The sequence below is a fragment of the Culex quinquefasciatus genome, chromosome 2 (genome assembly GCF_015732765.1).
Source record: "Culex quinquefasciatus strain JHB chromosome 2, VPISU_Cqui_1.0_pri_paternal, whole genome shotgun sequence".
In the NCBI taxonomy this organism is placed as follows: domain Eukaryota; kingdom Metazoa; phylum Arthropoda; class Insecta; order Diptera; family Culicidae; genus Culex; species Culex quinquefasciatus.
In genome coordinates, this window is record NC_051862.1 from 113060126 (window position 1) to 113078917 (window position 18792).

At 28.8% G+C, this 18792-nt stretch overlaps 2 protein-coding genes across 3 annotated transcripts in view; one reads left to right on the forward strand and one right to left on the reverse strand.

Annotated features, from left to right (window-relative positions):
• The window catches only part of LOC119766649 (diuretic hormone class 2), a 105492-nt gene that overhangs the window by 64302 nt on the left and 22398 nt on the right, over window positions 1-18792 (reverse strand). The gene's annotated exons all lie outside the window — the stretch shown is intronic.
• On the forward strand, window positions 16882-17949 carry LOC119766261. The gene has a single exon (XM_038250701.1). It carries the CDS (start codon window positions 16882-16884, stop codon window positions 17947-17949), a length of 1068 nt encoding a protein of 355 aa, XP_038106629.1.

The following is an 18792-nucleotide window of genomic DNA, read 5'->3' on the forward strand; positions in this document are numbered from 1 at the left end:
AATTTAAGTTAAGAATTTAGAATTTAAGAATTTAGAATTTAAGAATTTGAATTTAAATTTAAGAATTTAAGATTTAAGAATTTAAGAATTTAAGAATTTAAATTTAAGAATTTAAATTTAAGAATTTAGAATTTAAGAATTTTGAATTTAAGATTTAGAATTTAAAATTTAAGAATTTAAGAATTTAAATTTAAATTTAAGAATTTAAGAATTTAAAATTTAAGAATTTAAATTTAAGAATTTAAATTTAAGAATTTAAGAATTTAAAATTTAGAATTTAAATTTAAGAATTTAAGAATTTAAATTTAAAATTTAAGAATTTAAATTTAAGAATTTAAATTTAAGAATTTAAGAATTTAAAATTTAAAATTTAAGAATTTAAGAATTAAGAATTTAAAATTTAAATTTAAGAATTTAAAATTTAAGAATTTAAGAATTTAAGAATTTAAGAATTTAAATTTAAAATTTAATTTAAGAATTTAAAATTTAATTTAAATTTAAATTTAAAATTAAAATTTAAGAATTTAAGAATTTAAAATTTAAATTTAAGAATTTAAGAATTTAAGAATTTAAGAATTTAAATTTAAGAATTTAAGAATTTAAGAATTTAAGAATTTAAATTTAAGAATTTAAGAATTTAAGAATTTAAGAATTTAAGAATTTAAGAATTTAGAATTTAAGAATTTAGAATTTAAAATTTAAAATTTAAAATTTAAGAATTTAAATTTAAGAATTTAAGAATTTAAATTTAAGAATTTAGAATTTAAGAATTTAAAATTTAAATTTAAGAATTTAAGAATTTAAATTTAAGAATTTAGAATTTAAGAATTTAAGAATTTAAATTTAAATTTAAATTTAAATTTAAATTTAAAATTTAAGAATTTAAGAATTTAAATTTAAATTTAAGAATTTAAGAATTTAAGAATTTAGAATTTAAGAATTTAAAATTTAAGAATTTAAGAATTTAAGAATTTAAATTTAAGAATTTAAATTTAAAATTTAAGAATTTAAGAATTTAGAATTTAAGAATTTAAAATTTAAGAATTTAAGAATTTAAATTTAAGAATTTAAGAATTTAAGAATTTAAGAATTTAAGAATTTAAGAATTTAAGAATTTAAATTTAAATTTAAGAATTTAAGAATTTAAAATTTAAAATTTAAAATTTAAGAATTTAAAATTTAAGAATTTAAGAATTTAAAATTTAAATTTAAGAATTTAAAATTTAAAATTTAAATTTAGAATTTAAAATTTAAAATTTAAGAATTTAAAATTTAAGAATTTAAATTTAGAATTTAAATTTAAGAATTTAAGAATTTAAGAATTTAAGAATTTAAGAATTTAAGAATTTAAATTTAAATTTAAGAATTTAAGAATTTAAGAATTTAAGAATTTAAGAATTTAAATTTAGAATTTAAGAATTTAAATTTAAAATTTAAGAATTTAAATTTAAGAATTTAAGAATTTAAGAATTTAAATTTAAGAATTTAGAATTTAAGAATTTAGAATTTAAGAATTTAGAATTTAAGAATTTAAGAATTTAAGAATTTAAGAATTTAAAATTTAAGAATTTAAATTTAAAATTTAAATTTAAGAATTTAAAATTTAAGAATTTAAAATTTAAATTTAAAATTTAAGAATTTAAATTTAAAATTTAAGAATTTAAATTTAAAATTTAAAATTTAAAATTTAAGAATTTAAGAATTTAGAATTTAAGAATTTAAATTTAGAATTTAAGAATTTAAGAATTTAAAATTTAGAATTTAAGAATTTAAATTTAAATTTAAAATTTAAGAATTTAAGAATTTAAAATTTAAGAATTTAAGAATTTAAATTTAAGAATTTAAAATTTAAGAATTTAAGAATTTAAATTTAAGAATTTAAGAATTTAAGAATTTAAGAATTTAAGAATTTAAAATTTAAGAATTTAAGAATTTAAGAATTTAAGAATTTAAATTTAAGAATTTAAGAATTTAAGAATTTAAGAATTTAAGAATTTAAGAATTTAAAATTTAAATTTAAATTTAAAATTTAAGAATTTAAGAATTTAAGAATTTAAGAATTTAAATTTAAGAATTTAAATTTAAATTTAAAATTTAAGAATTTAAGAATTTAAATTTAAGAATTTAAAATTTAAGAATTTAAGAATTTAGAATTTAAGAATTTAAGAATTTAAGAATTTAAAATTTAAAATTTAAGAATTTAAAATTTAAAATTTAAGAATTTAAATTTAAAATTTAAGAATTTAAAATTTAAGAATTTAAAATTTAAGAATTTAGAATTTAAGAATTTAAAATTTAAGAATTTAAGAATTTAAGAATTTAAATTTAGAATTTAAGAATTTAAGAATTTAAGAATTTAAGAATTTAAATTTAAGAATTTAAAATTTAAGAATTTAAAATTTAAGAATTTAAGAATTTAAAATTTAAGAATTTAAGAATTTAAGAATTTAAGAATTTAAATTTAAATTTAAATTTAAATTTAAATTTAAAATTTAAGAATTTAAGAATTTAAATTTAAAATTTAAATTTAAGAATTTAAGAATTTAAAATTTAAAATTTAAGAATTTAAGAATTTAAGAATTTAAAATTTAAATTTAAAATTTAAGAATTTAAATTTAAATTTAAGAATTTAAGAATTTAAGAATTTAAGAATTTAAGAATTTAAAATTTAAGAATTTAAGAATTTAAGAATTTAAGAATTTAAGAATTTAAGAATTTAAGAATTTAAGAATTTAAATTTAAGAATTTAAGAATTTAGAATTTAAGAATTTAAATTTAAGAATTTAAGAATTTAAGAATTTAAAATTTAAATTTAGAATTTAAGAATTTAAGAATTTAAGAATTTAAAATTTAAATTTAAGAATTTAAGAATTTAAGAATTTAAGAATTTAAGAATTTAGAATTTAAGAATTTAAATTTAAGAATTTAAGAATTTAAGAATTTAAGAATTTAAAATTTAAGAATTTAAGAATTTAAGAATTTAAGAATTTAAGAATTTAAAATTTAAGAATTTAAGAATTTAAAATTTAAATTTAAGAATTTAAGAATTTAAGAATTTAAAATTTAAGAATTTAAGAATTTAAATTTAAGAATTTAAAATTTAAGAATTTAAAATTTAAGAATTTAAGAATTTAAGAATTTAAGAATTTAAGAATTTAAGAATTTAAAATTTAAGAATTTAAATTTAAATTTAAGAATTTAAATTTAAGAATTTAAATTTAAGAATTTAAAATTTAAGAATTTAAGAATTTAAAATTTAAAATTTAAGAATTTAAGAATTTAAAATTTAAGAATTTAAAATTTAAAATTTAAGAATTTAAGAATTTAAGAATTTAAGAATTTAAGAATTTAAAATTTAAGAATTTAAATTTAAGAATTTAAATTTAAGAATTTAAGAATTTAAGAATTTAAATTTAAGAATTTAAATTTAAGAATTTAAGAATTTAAGAATTTAAAATTTAAAATTTAAGAATTTAAGAATTTAAGAATTTAAGAATTTAAAATTTAAAATTTAAGAATTTAAAATTTAAGAATTTAAAATTTAAATTTAAGAATTTAAGAATTTAAAATTTAAGAATTTAAGAATTTAAATTTAAGAATTTAAAATTTAAAATTTAAAATTTAAGAATTTAAAATTTAAATTTAAAATTTAAATTTAAGAATTTAAGAATTTAAAATTTAAGAATTTAAGAATTTAAGAATTTAAGAATTTAAGAATTTAAATTTAAGAATTTAAGAATTTAAAATTTAAGAATTTAAAATTTAGAATTTAAATTTAAGAATTTAAGAATTTAAGAATTTAAGAATTTAAAATTTAAGAATTTAAATTTAAGAATTTAAAATTTAAGAATTTAAGAATTTAAAATTTAAGAATTTAAGAATTTAGAATTTAAGAATTTAAGAATTTAAGAATTTAAGAATTTAAGAATTTAAGAATTTAAGAATTTAAGAATTTAAGAATTTAAGAATTTAAGAATTTAAGAATTTAAGAATTTAAGAATTTAAGAATTTAAGAATTTAAATTTAAGAATTTAAGAATTTAAGAATTTAAGAATTTAAGAATTTAAATTTAAGAATTTAAGAATTTAAGAATTTAAGAATTTAAGAATTTAAGAATTTAAGAATTTAAAATTTAAGAATTTAAGAATTTAAGAATTTAAGAATTTAAGAATTTAAATTTAAGAATTTAAGAATTTAAGAATTTAAGAATTTAAGAATTTAAGAATTTAAGAATTTAAGAATTTAAGAATTTAAGAATTTAAGAATTTAAGAATTTAAGAATTTAAGAATTTAAGAATTTAAGAATTTAAGAATTTAAGAATTTAAGAATTTAAGAATTTAAGAATTTAAGAATTTAAGAATTTAAGAATTTAAGAATTTAAGAATTTAAAATTTAAGAATTTAAGAATTTAGAATTTAAGAATTTAAGAATTTAAGAATTTAAAATTTAAGAATTTAAAATTTAAAATTTAAGAATTTAAGAATTTAAGAATTTAAGAATTTAAGAATTTAAGAATTTAAGAATTTAGAATTTAAGAATTTAAGAATTTAAGAATTTAAGAATTTAAGAATTTAAAATTTAAGAATTTAAGAATTTAAATTTAAGAATTTAAGAATTTAAGAATTTAAGAATTTAAGAATTTAAGAATTTAAGAATTTAAGAATTTAAGAATTTAAGAATTTAAGAATTTAAGAATTTAAGAATTTAAGAATTTAAGAATTTAAGAATTTAAGAATTTAAGATCAGAATTGGGTACTAAAGCCCTATGTAAATTTTTCTGTGCAACTGTAAAAAACACGATTAAAAACCATTTCTGATCACTGTTTTTTTTATTTTAATGCAAATTTTTTTTGACAAGACAACATTTTTTCGATGGATCAATTATGGTCCCCTTGGAACGAGCTGTCAAGTAGGAGCTTTTCTGTCAAGTAGGACCGCGAGGTAAATTTTTCAAAATTGATTTAAAAATCCATTTTAAATTGTTTGTGGTCGTACTCAGAAAAATAAGCTTTATCGCTGTAAACAATAATATCAGCAATCTATGCTTCATTTTAGGACCCAATTGCTCGGATTGCTTGTTTTCAAATCCATTTTGGCTCATTTAAAATGTTTTGCTTGAATTTTGCTTTTTACTCAATACAAATGACTTATCTCTTGCATGTCTGGCACTAGATCGACAATGCGTTGACCAAAATTAATCAAACACAGCCCCAATATAACCTAAAAAACAAAACTGCATCACCCCAGATTACCAAAAGTCATTTTTCATGCGTGAACTTGCAGCACGGGAGGGAAAATATTTCCAAACTCGAAGAATTGAAATCGAAAAATCAATCATCACTCCTAATGTAAACATTTACTGACGTTAGCAGGATAAACTCTTTGTTTACAAACTCACATTGACCCAATTACATTGTTTTGCTTGAAAAAACATTCCATCAGACGATTTGCTCCCGGTAGATCCCGGAGCTAACCTGAGTTTTGTTTAGATTCGGATGAACACGGATGAACTCGAACCTAAATTAGCTCTCGCATAAGTACCGCGGTGGGCTTGACGTGGGTGCCAAATTAGCTTTGCAACGCAATTAGGTCCCTGCGATGGAGATGCCCTAATAGTCCCTAAATATCCCAGTCAATTCAATTCGAATTCTGAAACGGAATCTAATTAAAATCTAATTAGATTTCGTTTCAGAATTCGGATTGAAGTGACTGTGAAAAATAATGATTCACTGAGTTCCCCAGTCAACTCAATCGGAATGGAGCACTTCCATTGAGCAGTTTTTGCTTTTTCTACAATGTATTTCTCAGATTTCTCAGACTGTCTGCTGCGCAAAGTTTTATAATTGTTTCAAATTGCGAGCAGTTTTAAATTTTTAGACTGTCTGCAGCGCGAAGTTTTATAATTGTTTCAAATTACGAGCAGTTTTAAATTTTTAGAACTGGCGGAAATGAAACTAAAACACGGTGCTCGCAACGTGCTGATCTAAATGTTGTTTCAAAAAAATGCTTTTAATTGTGTGCGTATGATTATCAACACAGCATCATAGTGTGTGTGTAAGAATACGTGGATATCTTTATATATCTGATTTTTTTTTTTTGAAACTGAGTTCTATTCCAGTTCCAAACCGTCTCACGTTTGAAACAAACTCGTCGAGCAGTTTTATTCCGGTTTCAAAATACTGCTCGAAAAATAAAACTGCAACTCCGCGTTGCGCGTGGTCTGTTTCAGTTCTATTTGAAAAATGAAACAGCTAGAACAAAGTAGAGCCGCGTTGCAACCAGTCTAATAAGACTAGAACTGGCGGAAATGAAACTAGAACACGATGCTCGCAACGCGCTGCACACAGCAAAAAAATCGACTTTTTTCACTAAAACTGCGATAACTTTAAAATTTTAGCGATGACCTATGCCTGTTAGGGTACCGTCAACTGGGGCGAATTGGGACAGCAGTTTTAACCATTTTAGAGCATAATATTTTGATTTTTCTGGTTGGTTTCGGATAGAACAGACTCAGACCAACAAAATGTGTACATCTATTTCCAAATTTAAAACCTTTAAGTGCTCTAAACACTGCTGTCCCTATTCAGACTGTAGTCTCGATTCACCCCAGATGACGGTACCAAAATTTTTGTAATTAAAAGACGCAACTTTTGGTACCATTACATCTATAGGTCATCGCTGAAATTTTCAAGTTATCGCAGTTTTAGTGAAAAAAGTCGTCTTTTCCCGTTATCGTCATTTTTCCATTTATGCGCGTGGCGCGTCGATAAATCATGCTTTTATTTTCAAAAAATCGTATCTCAGAGTATCGAAAACATAACTTCACCATTTTTTGATATGTTATATGAAATTTTCCGAAGAATCCGATAAAAATATTTTCAGACATAGGCTCTTTGGTCCCGAAACCTTCAAAACAGCATATTAAGTTTTCATACGACCTTTTCAAATGTTCAGCTAGATTTTTGAAACTTCTTACTTTTTTTCCCAAAAAGCCAAACTAATCACCTTTCTTTTGCGTCTAGGACAGCTAAAATCGGATAAAATGGCGCGAAGATATGACTTTTTGAAAAAAGGTGGTTTTTGCGAAAATCGACGAAAATTGCCATGTTTTGAACCACCCTAACACGGCGTAGGTCACCCTAATGACCAAACAAAAAAATACGGTGTAGAGTCAAGACATAACCTAACCATTATACGCCATGCTCCCCTGTATTGTCATGCTTCTGATGGTACGTTCGTTTGAAGAGCCGGTGCGGCACTGAGTGCCGCACTCGTCGAGTGCCAGTTTTGGTTCAAACGAACGGTTCAGTTTTGCTCTGAGTTTTTATGCTTGTGTGCGTGCTTGGGGTTTTGTTTTGGTTTTAAAAACGTCAGTTTAAATTGAATCGTTGCGAATTTAACATCGAGCTAGAGATAAGTATCAAAAGCAATTGTATTTTTATCCTATTAAAATTGTGCATTTTTTTAACTCAGGTTAGGTCAGAGTAGGCCATTCACCGTTCTACAACTTCTTGGCCACAAGATCCGGCGCTCGATCCGGCGCCATTGGTTCTGAAAACAACGATTTTTTCTTCAGTGGCAAACGTTCGTTTTTGCCGGAGTCGATCACGGTCAACCTACCAAGCCGGTGTGGATCACAAGCGGAGGCGATTATTGGTGGCCGCTCGTTGCGGGAACAATGTCATCGTGTGGAAGAATCCCTCACCAACAGAACCTCTTAACTCAAACTCAACGACGTGTATCTGACGGTGTACCGGGTCGGCAACGACGCATCAACAAACCACTCTCTCAAAAAAGACCATCAATCTGCTCGGATGGTCCAAGGCTTGGGCATTGCTTCTAAAGAAACATACTTACTGCATTTCAACATTAGGAGAAGAAATTAATAGTAAAATATATTACTATTAAAATCATGGTTGCATTTGGTAACATTTCAAGTGCTTTCATAAATATTCCTATTTTTTAGCAAATCGGTTTTCAAGTTGATTTCATTTCATAGAAAATTTTTTTTTAGTTTTGTGTTCAATATGGAAGAAGTTTGTGTTGAAGCTTTTTTTAAATAACAAATAAATTGTATTTAACTTTCAAATATAATTGTTTATAAAAAAAATTTCATTTGTAAAATAAAATAATAAATTTTAGACGTAATGTTAGACTTTAATGATTATTTAATGAAATTGTTGGATAAGGTTGGATAACGAGTTGAAATAACGCTACGGGGGCGAAAGCCCCTTATGGTTAAAGTTCCATTAATAAAATCAACAAACCTTCAATGCTATCCAAAAGAGGGCAAATAAATTCTAAATTATTTTTAAACTTAAAAAAATCGAAGAACTCTTGCAATTCTAAACAATCCAGAAATTCTACAAAACTGTAGAATTCAAAAAAAATTATAGTTTAATAATTTCAAAACATCGATAAAAAATCAAAATTCCTAAAATTGCTAACATGAATTTCAAAAAATCATAGATAATTATTTCTGAAATCACTACAATTCCAAAAGTTTTAAAAATGACTTCAGTTTCAATTTTTTTTTATTCCTAAAATATCTAAAATACCAAAAACTCGAATTACTAAAATTTCTAATTATCAGAAATTTAAAAATTCTTAAATTTCAGGAATTCCTCCAATTGTAACAAAATCTCTACAATTCCATTAACACTTTTAATTCCAATAAAAACAGAAATTTCTTCTCTTAAATTCCTGAAATATCTTCAATGCCAAAAAAATACCCAGAAATTTTTAAAACTTCAAAAGTTTTCAGAATATTTGAAAATTATAAAATTTCAAAATTTCTCAAATTCTTTTAATCCTAAGATCACTGGAATTCCTAAAACTCTACAAATAACTGATTTTTTTACAATTCCACTCCCAAATTCCAAAATTCTAAAATACATCAATTCCAAAAATACCTCAAATTCCCAAAATTCCTGAAACTTTGTGGAATTTGAAAAAAAAAATCAAAGTTCATCAAACAATTTAAATATTTTTGAATTAAAATATAAATAAAATCATAAAAAATATATCTTTTTCAATGTTTGGAATTTAAGTAGTTTCAGAAGATTTATAGATTTTAGGAATTTAGGAATTTAGAAATTTAAAGAATAGGTTTAAAAATTCCTGAATTTTTCATGAAATCTCGAATTGTTAGAAAATTTTAGATATGAAGAATTTTAAAAAATCTCGAATCCTTAAATTTTATTTTAATTATTTTTGATGTTTTTTTTATTTTATAAGTTTTATAAATTTAAGGATTTTCTGGAATTTCTGAATTAGATTAAGATTTCAGAAATACAAAAAAAAACTCTAAAAGTCCATAATAGATAAAAAAACCCAGATTTTTTTTTTAATTTTCAAAATCTAAATTGCTAAAATTTAAAAAAAAAAATAAAATTTCAAAATCAAGAAGTTTGAAATTGAAATTTCTAATTCTGAAATTGCGAAAAAATCGTTCTTGCTTGAATTCCTGAATATCCTATAATCCCTGAATTTCCATCAATTCCTAGAATTCTTACAACTCTTAATTTCCTTACAGTCCAGATTTTTTTTTTTTTTTGAATACTAAAATTCCAGATATCTGCAAATTCTTACATTCTAGAATATTTTAAAACTCCTAAATTTCAAAATCTGTAAAAACTCCGTAAAACTAAAAAAAAACAATAATTTCTAACAGAAATTTGTTTTCGGGAATCCCATAAATTTCTTTTATTTCAGAAAAATCCAAAAACTTCAACATTTCTAAAAATTCCTAGAGTTTTTAAAGTTAATTTTTTTTTCAAATAAAAAAATATATTCAATATTCTTTAAAATAGTACAATTTTCTATATAAATTTATTTTTATAAATTAAAATAGAATATTATACTTTTTCATGAATATTTTCATTTTTTACATTTTAAATACAATTTTTTTAAGTCTTTCTGTAATTTTTTTAATTCTATTATTTAGAATTTAAGAATATTAAATATTTCCGGAATTAATTTTTTTAATAACTTTTATCTTTGGAACTTTTATAACCTCCTGTTGTTTCTTCCTTGACTTGATAAAAGTGTTGTGCTAACAAGTTGACGTGCCCAATAAAACAACAAATTACAAAAAAATACAAATTATAATAGTTAAGAAATTTCAGAGATTTTAGAAATTTCAGGAATTCAAGGAATATAAAAAAAACTTAGAGAATTTGAGAAAATCTGTGGAACTAAAAAAAAACAGGAAATTCAGAAATCTTAGAACTTTTGAAATTTCTTGATTGCTTTAATTCTTTCAAAATTTATTCAATTTAAGGAAATTGAGAGTTTTGTTTTTTCCTAATTAAGGATTATCGGAAGTTTTGGAAATTTGGGTAACTTATTTTTTTTTTGATTTCCCACTTTCTGTTTTAGGAATTATATAAAATTTTGTAAAATTCGGAAATTGAGGAATTTAATAAAAATTAAAAAATCTTGAAAAAAATTAAAAATGTTATATTTTTTTAAATTTATTTTAATGATTACATTTAAAAACTGTTAGTTAACTTTAGGAAATTTTAGGAATTTATATTGTATTGAAATTTCTATATTTTTTTTAAATTATTAGTTAACGAATCATTAAGAATTTTAGGAATTTTTAAATTATATTTTTTATGGAAATTTAGAATGTTAAGAGTATATAAGGCTGGCTACTCAAATTGTATTCAAAGCTTTTGTAGAATTTTGTTTCACATTTTTTTCTTTCAAGAGGTTTAGGATTTTAGGAATGTTGAATTTTTTTGGATTGTGTAAATTTTTTTTTGCGTTTTTGTAATTTCTAGATAATTTTGGAGTTTTGTGTTTTTTTTTAATTCTTGGTCTTTTTAAATGTTTGGATTTTCGTAAATTTATGGAATTTATTAATATTTTTGCCTTGACATTTTTTAATGTTTTGTATTTTCGGCTTTTTTGATCAAATTTTATAATTATAGGTTTGGTTTTGCCATAAAATACTACAGAAGACGGACTTGAATACTTCGCTAAATCGAGTTACCTTTGTCCCGGGACCATAATTGGCTGGTTCATCCCGACTGTTATCACACAATACATTTCACAAAATACACAAAATGTTGCACTTTCTCTGGTTTTATTGGTTAACCTGTTCGTTAAAATCGCCGAGAACGTCCGTGATTATCCTTCGATCGTAGCTCCGCACTCGGCCAGCTCGTCAGCATGTTCGCCATCAGGTTCCAGGTTGGTACCAGCCTCAAATGTAGCGGCAGTCCCTGCCGTTCAGCATCAACATGCTTTCCAGGTTCCAGTTCGGAGTGTGTCCTGATGGCATCGGCAGAACTTGCTTCTATGGGATGGTTTCCGCTTCGCAAAGCGCTTAGCCACCTGAAAGTAATAATGAAAATTATTAAACAACTCAGAATGTGTATGGTGTGTTGTAAAACTTACCCAAATACAATTATTTTCCGATTTGTCCATCAATCGCGAAGTTTCGCCATGCGAATCATTCCTCGAATCGAAAACTTCAACAAAATCAGCTTGTTTTGAATGAACAGCTGATTTTGATGTTTACAAACATTGTTTGTTGGTGTGCGAGAAACTCGCACGAAACTAGAAAATAATCGAGTGCGGCACTCGCACTTTCAGTTCCAAGATGGCGGTGAAACTCGTGCCGAACTCGAGCGAGTTTCTTCAAAAAAACACTTTGACAGCTCTGAGTGCGGCACTCAGTGCCGAACTAGCCATCAAACGAACGTACCATGAGAGTATTTGACAGCAGGCGAGAATGAGTGCTGCATTCGCTGAGAGCGTGAGTTACCGGAGCGTAGTTTGACTACAGCGTTGCCACATGTACAGATTTATCTGTCATGGTACAGATTTTCAGCTCAGATCTGAGTACAGAATCTGTACGTACAGATGATAGATATTTGGGTCACCGTACAGATTTGTACAGATTTTCAGATAAAACAGATTCCTATTCAAAATGAAATTATTGAATATTTAAGTTATTGCAATTATCTCAACATTTAAGAACTTTTCATTGATTAAATCTGGTTTAACTTTTGAAACATTTAGAAATGGATCATGCTTATATTTTTTAACGATCTTAGATCCAGTTTTGCTGGAATATTTTGAACTAGCAATCTCTCTCAATACTAACCCCCAGTACGCCGCGTTTAATTGGCTCCCTCTCACTAACATTTACACACAAGATCCTCTGTAGTTGCTCTTAGGTTTAAGAGAACTGTATTTACAAAAGCAGACTCATTGCTAACCATGTTTCAGTACCGACAAGGACCCAATAAAAATAATTCATAGCATAGCATTTCGTTCTAATAAAGTTATAACATAATTTCCAGCATTTCCCATTCTTCTCAAAAAATATTTAAAAATGAAGAAGAACACAGGTAAAATAAAATCCAAAACACTTCAAAAAATTTATAAAAGTTGTATTGAATCCAACTGAAAATAATGAGGCATAAAGTTTATTATATTTCTTTTTATTAATTTGAAAATATTTTTAAAACATATGAAAAAACATGATTGTTTTTAAATCTGAAAACTTGATTATTGCATTTTAGGCAAGTTTTGTCAAAAAAAAAAAATGTTTGATAATAAATATTATTTTGCTAGCATTCAATACTGCACATGCACTAAATTTGAAAAATATTTACAACCGCCTTGTGGTTGCCTAAATATTGACAAATGCAATCCTCTTTTTTCAAAATATTATTATTTGTTTCTTGAAAGGTAAAGTCATTATTTCACATTTAACTATGTAATGAATAGAATCTGGCCAAAGTAAATTTTATTAATTGTAATTGTAATTTATTTGGTAACGATATCCTGTTAGTTTACACTTTGTATCAGAGCAAGGAAGGAATTGGAAGTTTTCGATAAATTATGTTTGTACCGTCAACTGGGTCGATCGGGACTACAGTCTGAATGGTATGAATATGGATTGCAGTCTAACTTGAAAGCTTAAAATTTGGAAAACAATGTTTTGTTGTTTTGTGCCTGTTCTATTCGAAACTTATTTCTAAATATTGTGCAGTAACAGGACTTACACATCTGTCCTAATTCGTCCTTAAAAAATTCTTAAATTCTTAAATTCTTAAATTCTTAAATTCTTAAATTCTTAAATTCTTAAATTATTAAATTCTTAAATTCTTAAATTCTTAAATTCTTAAATTCTTAAATTCTTAAATTCTTAAATTCTTAAATTCTTAAATTCTTAAATTCTTAAATTCTTAAATTCTTAAATTCTTAAATTCTTAAATTCTTAAATTCTTCAATCCTTCAGTTCTTCAATTCTTAAATTCTTAAATTTCTAAATTCTTCGATTTTTTTTTTAATTTTAAATCTGGGTAATCTTTTAAATTTTAGATTTTTATTTCAGAATTTCATATTTTTGGATTATAATCTTGAATTTGAAGGATTTTGAATTTTTGAATTATTAAATTAATTTTTTTTTAATTTGAATAATTTTGAATTATTAAAATTTTAAAGCTTTTAATTGTTTTTTTTTTTTTAATACATACACTTTAACTTTTTATATTTTTTAAATCTAAGATTTTTTTATTTCTCAATTTTAAAATCTGGAGTTTTTTTGAAAAGGTCCAATCAACCAAATTATCAGTTTTCCAGGGGTATTAAAAAACACCCAAAAAGCAAAAACTGAAAACTTGATTCATTGGACCTTTAAAAAAATCCAGAAATGGTAATTTTAATATTTGTATTTTTGAATCTGTGTGTTTATGGATTTTCTGTTTGGTTTACTTCTTTTCAAGCAAAATACAAAATCCGTCCTTATAATTTCAAGATTCTGCGTTTTGAGATTCGGAATCATAAGGCAATTCGCAATTTTCAATATTATTATATCAATTATAAAATTATTGATACATTTATAACTTTCAGTTGCAGTAAAATAAACAAATTCTGAATATTTATTTTTTTTAATCAAAACATTTTACAAACAAACATCGCGCGAAGAAACATCATACACCACCTTCAGTTTCTGTTACTTTTCAGTTGCGTAACACGTAAGGAAAATCTTTTCATGACCCTTTCCTTGACCGTTTCTTGGGCGTTTTTTTTTTTTATGGAGTTTTGCGTTCCTTCCGAGTTGCATATCAGCATTTAGTGTTGTCATAAGATTGTTCGAAATGCATGTTAAAAACAAGTTTTTTGGAAAAAATTATGCCGTACAGATAATGGTACAGATATTCGCCATGCTTAGTGCAGATAAGACAGATTTTTGGACCCTCTGATACAGACGAGCATGTGGCAACACTGGTTTGACAAGTAGCGCTCAAGTGATGCGTGCTCAGTTCGGATTCTACAATTGGCGCAGTCGGTAGCAAAAACTTTGCTCCCAATTGTGTTGTTTTTTTTTTACAATAAAAAAATTGAGTGAAAAGTGCAAAGAAATGTTATGACTGGGGAAGAAAAGGTGAGGTTGAGGTGAGTGAGCGGCAATTTGACAAATAAATTGGCCACCGTGAACTGTGGTGAAGAATTTGGTTGCATAATCATAGCATTTGCCAAAAACGTGGTCGCATAAAGTGGCAAATGAACTGCGGCGGCAGCGAATGCAAGCCAAAGAGGGAGGAGAAAAGAACCAAGAATTCGTTGCCTCTCCTTTGTGCTTGGCGAGTTTTCGTTTATTCGGGGAAGAGAAGGAATGCACGGTGGGTGGTGTTTTTATAAAGGTTTGCATGCGGCATGGCCTACACAGAAAAAAATATGTAAATTTACACAGCACGTAATTACTGTTTCTTATGTAAACTCACTCAATGTAATGTTGAAATATGATGTAAAGAGTAAAAAGTTATGGAAATTACTCCAATGTAAATCTAAATCTAATGTAAATCATGAATCTAATGGAAACGTTGAGCATGGAAACTCAAATCTGATGAATTTCTACCCGTGTTCGGCTTCCTGTAAATTCCTATTTAATGTAAATCATATATCCAATGTATTTCTGCCAAACGTTGACTTCAAAACTACCCGAACTAAAAATAGTTATATTTGGTTCTCTTTCTATCGCTCTCATATTTCTGCCTGAGTCTCGACCTGAACAAGTTGATGCTTTAGCCGCTCGTTTATAAAATGCGAAGATGGCTCAGTCGGCAGCGGGTAGCAACAGTAACACCGAACATCCTACCCGTCGTCCGTTCGATTCCAGTCCAGCGTTATTCCACTTGGCCGTCGACGAGAAAGCGTCCCCTACCTGTGAAACAACTTTTTAAAATCCGAATTTCCTTTTGCTGCCCGCTTCAATCATTTTAAAATAGAACATAGGCCACACCCTTTTCCTACTGCATTCCAAGTCGAGCTTCTCATTCCCATTGGCCAATCAGAATTAGTTGATTTGAACTAATGTAAATTCCAAAAGTAATGTAAATTACAAAACTAATGTAAATTTTCAAAACTAATGTAAATTTCCAATGAATCTAATGTAAATTTCCAATGAACCTAATGTAAATATACATCATTTATCATGATACCTTTTGGTACATGATAAATAATGTAAATTTACAGGAATATTTTTTTCTGTGTACTGCGTTAACCTAAAGCTTACATAATCTACAAGTAATTTTCAAGGGCCGCACTTGGGCTTGACTTCCAACAGTGCTGCTTTCCTTAAGCGTTTTCGTGAACCCTTTTTGTTTTAAAGACTATTAGACAGTTGTAAGAGGTTGTGATGATTCCTGCAATTCTGCCTTTACATTTTCTGGCAGAATGTATAGAGAAATCCCGAAGTTTTGGGTAGAGAAAAGAATTGTCTTTGAATGCGTTTTCTTCAATATAGGAGAAAATTGTTACGTCAGAAATGAACTCAAATCACTCAAAGTTCATTTTGTGAATGACTTTAACATTTTGTCCTAGTTTGACAGCTACATTGTCCCCAGCTTTCTGTGGGAGAGAAAAGGAGGCGAATACTTTATGAAAATCATACTTGTCAAAATTCCTAGCCTCAAAATTTTGTCGCGAGTTGCTTTTCTCCTATATCGGTTTCATTGTTCTTGTAACTGTTAAGCTACGTCATAACAGAGAGTCCGCAGGTACTGCGTATGCGTACACGAACAAAAAGGCGAGTCCGACGAAGGTCGTAGCGCTGAGGATTCTATGACAAATTCCGGAATTCCATTTCCCGGAATGGACGTTTTCCGGAATGGACGTTATCCAGAATGGACATTATCCGGAATGGACGTTATCCGGAATGAAATTTCCCGGAATGAACGTTTCCCGGAATGGACATTTCCCGGAAAATTAGTTTTTTTATTGCCTGATATGAGAATGAATGGAATTTTGCCAACTCGCTCACTTGTGGTTAAGAATTATTTAGTTTGTACCCCGTTGATTTTACCTAGTCACATTGAAAGAACTCGATATTTTGACAACAATATAAATACATGAATGATAAAAAGAAAGTGATATGTTCGGACATGAACAATAGAAGCATGCGTTGACTATTGAAACAATACATTATCAACCACCACGAGATATAACAATGTAGATCGATAGATATTAGACAAACACTAGATGTTTGTAACATTCCTTCAATGTGTTGTTATGTAAGAATTTTCCCTTCTTTTGGTAATCATTTGACTTATGTGAAATTCTACCAAATTTTACTATAAAGCAGAATGATTATTGTTGGAGATTTAAGCTGTCCACTTGTCTGTGGAAGATTAGTAAACAAGAAGAAATGAGTAAACGCCCTTTAGCGTGTAGCTCAACTCCTGTCAGATATTTTCACTCTGCTGTAAACACTCTCGAATTAAACTTTGACAAACGTACACGCGGTTTTATTTCTACTGCCGCTCCACCTTTTACAGGTTATGGGCCTGTTCGAACGCGTTTGTTCGAGTTAAAAAAGTTTTTCGCCGCGAGTTTTCGGAAGTTTCGCGATCGAAATGTCTACGGGCGGAGACGGAGCTGATGCTCCCGGGCGCGCTGCCACAAAGCAAACCCTGTCGAATCTGCCGCCGATGGAGCTTCTGATGGGCCGTGAAAACTGGCCGGATTGGAAGTTCGCTGTGCAGACGATGTTGGAGGTTGAAGGCCTTTGGGACGCAGATGAACCGGCAGCAGGCGCCGTGGTCGACCCGGTGATGGACAAGTTGGCCAAGGGGCGGATCATCCTCATGGTCCACAAATCGAACTTCAACCACCTCAGGGGGGTGCAAACGGCGAAGGAAGCTTGGACGAAGCTCGAAAATGTCTTCGAGGATTCCGGATTGACTCGACGGATGGCGCTAATCAACAAACTGACGTCGACGAGGCTGGACAACAGCGAGTCGATGCAAGCGTTTGTGTCCGATATCCTGGATGCCGCACACCAGTTGCGCGGAATCGGCTTTGACGTGACGGACGAGTGGGTCGGATCGTTCCTGCTCAACGGATTGCCAGCATCGTATCGTCCAATGATTATGGCCTTGGAAAATTGCGGCCAAGCAATCACAGGGGATCTAATCAAGACGAAGCTGCTGCAGGAGGTGTCTGTTCCGTCGGAGGGGGCCGCGTTCGCAAGCAACAAGCAGCACAAGAAGTCGACGACAAGCCACCAGAGCAATCCACCCAGCAGTCACCCGAGCACATCCAAAGGACCGAAATGTCGGCGCTGCCACAACTACGGTCACATCGCTCGTGATTGCAAGATGAAGAAGCCTAAGAAGGACGGAAGTGCTTGGTGCATCGTGTTGTCGGCACTCAACGAGGAGGATGACAACTGGTACTTTGACTCCGGCGCATCGAACCATTTTTCGAAGTCGGACGCGATGCTGGAGGATCTTCAGCAGTATGGAGGCACCGTGGTTGCAGCCAACAGAGGGGCGATGAAGATCGTGGCGAAGGGGCGGATGCAGCTCACCCCGAAAAGTTGCCCGGATTCCCCGATCGTCGTGAATGACGTGCAAGTCATCCCGGAGCTGTCATCGAACCTGCTGTCAGTCAACCAGATCGTGAAGCGAGGCTCACGGTAATCTTCAACTCCGCTGGAGTGAAGGTGCTGAACTCAGACGGTGACGTCATGGCAACTGGAACTCGTTACCGGGAACTGTTCAAGCTCGATCTGCGATCGCAGGAAACGAAAAGCGCACTCGCTTGCTCGTCTGCGGTTGGTCTCGAGATCTGGCACCAGCGCCTGGGACATCTGAATTTGCCAAGCGTTCGAAAGCTAGCCAGTGGACTCGCCAACGGGATCAAGATCGTCGGAACCGACAAGGAGGACTGCAAGGTGTGCCCGATGGGGAAGCACACACGACAGCCGTTCAACAAGAAGGGTTCGCGTGCTACCGGGATGCTCGATGTGGTTCACACCGACATCTGCGGACCGTTCGAAGTGCCATCGATGGGCGGAAGCAGATACTACATCCTGTTCGTGGACGACCGTTCTCGAAAGATGTGGGTGTTCTTCGACGAAGTCGGAGGAGGAAGTCTTGAGAACCTTCAAGGAGTTTCACCGGATGGTCGAACGCCAGTCCGAGCGCAAGCTGAAGGTGCTGCGAAGTGACAACGGGAAGGAGTACGTGAACAACGGTATGAGAAGCTACCTGAAACAGCACGGCATCGTGCACCAGACGACGAACCCCTACACCCCAGAACAAAACGGCATGTCCGAGCGCGGAAACCGCACAATTGTTGAGCGCGCTCGATGTCTACTGTTCGGAGCTGGACTGGAGAAGAAGTTCTGGGCTGAAGCCGTGGGCACAGCTGTTTACCTGCTCAACCGGTCTCCCACGCAAGGTCACGAATCGACGCCGGAAGAGGTTTGGACAAGCAAGAAGCCGGATTTGTCGCACCTGAGAATCTTCGGCACCAAAGCG

Excerpts from the sequence above, each read along its gene's own strand:
- LOC119766261 (XM_038250701.1), top strand. The coding sequence starts at position 16,882 with ATGTCTACGGGCGGAGACGGAGCTGATGCTCCCGGGCGCGCTGCCACA.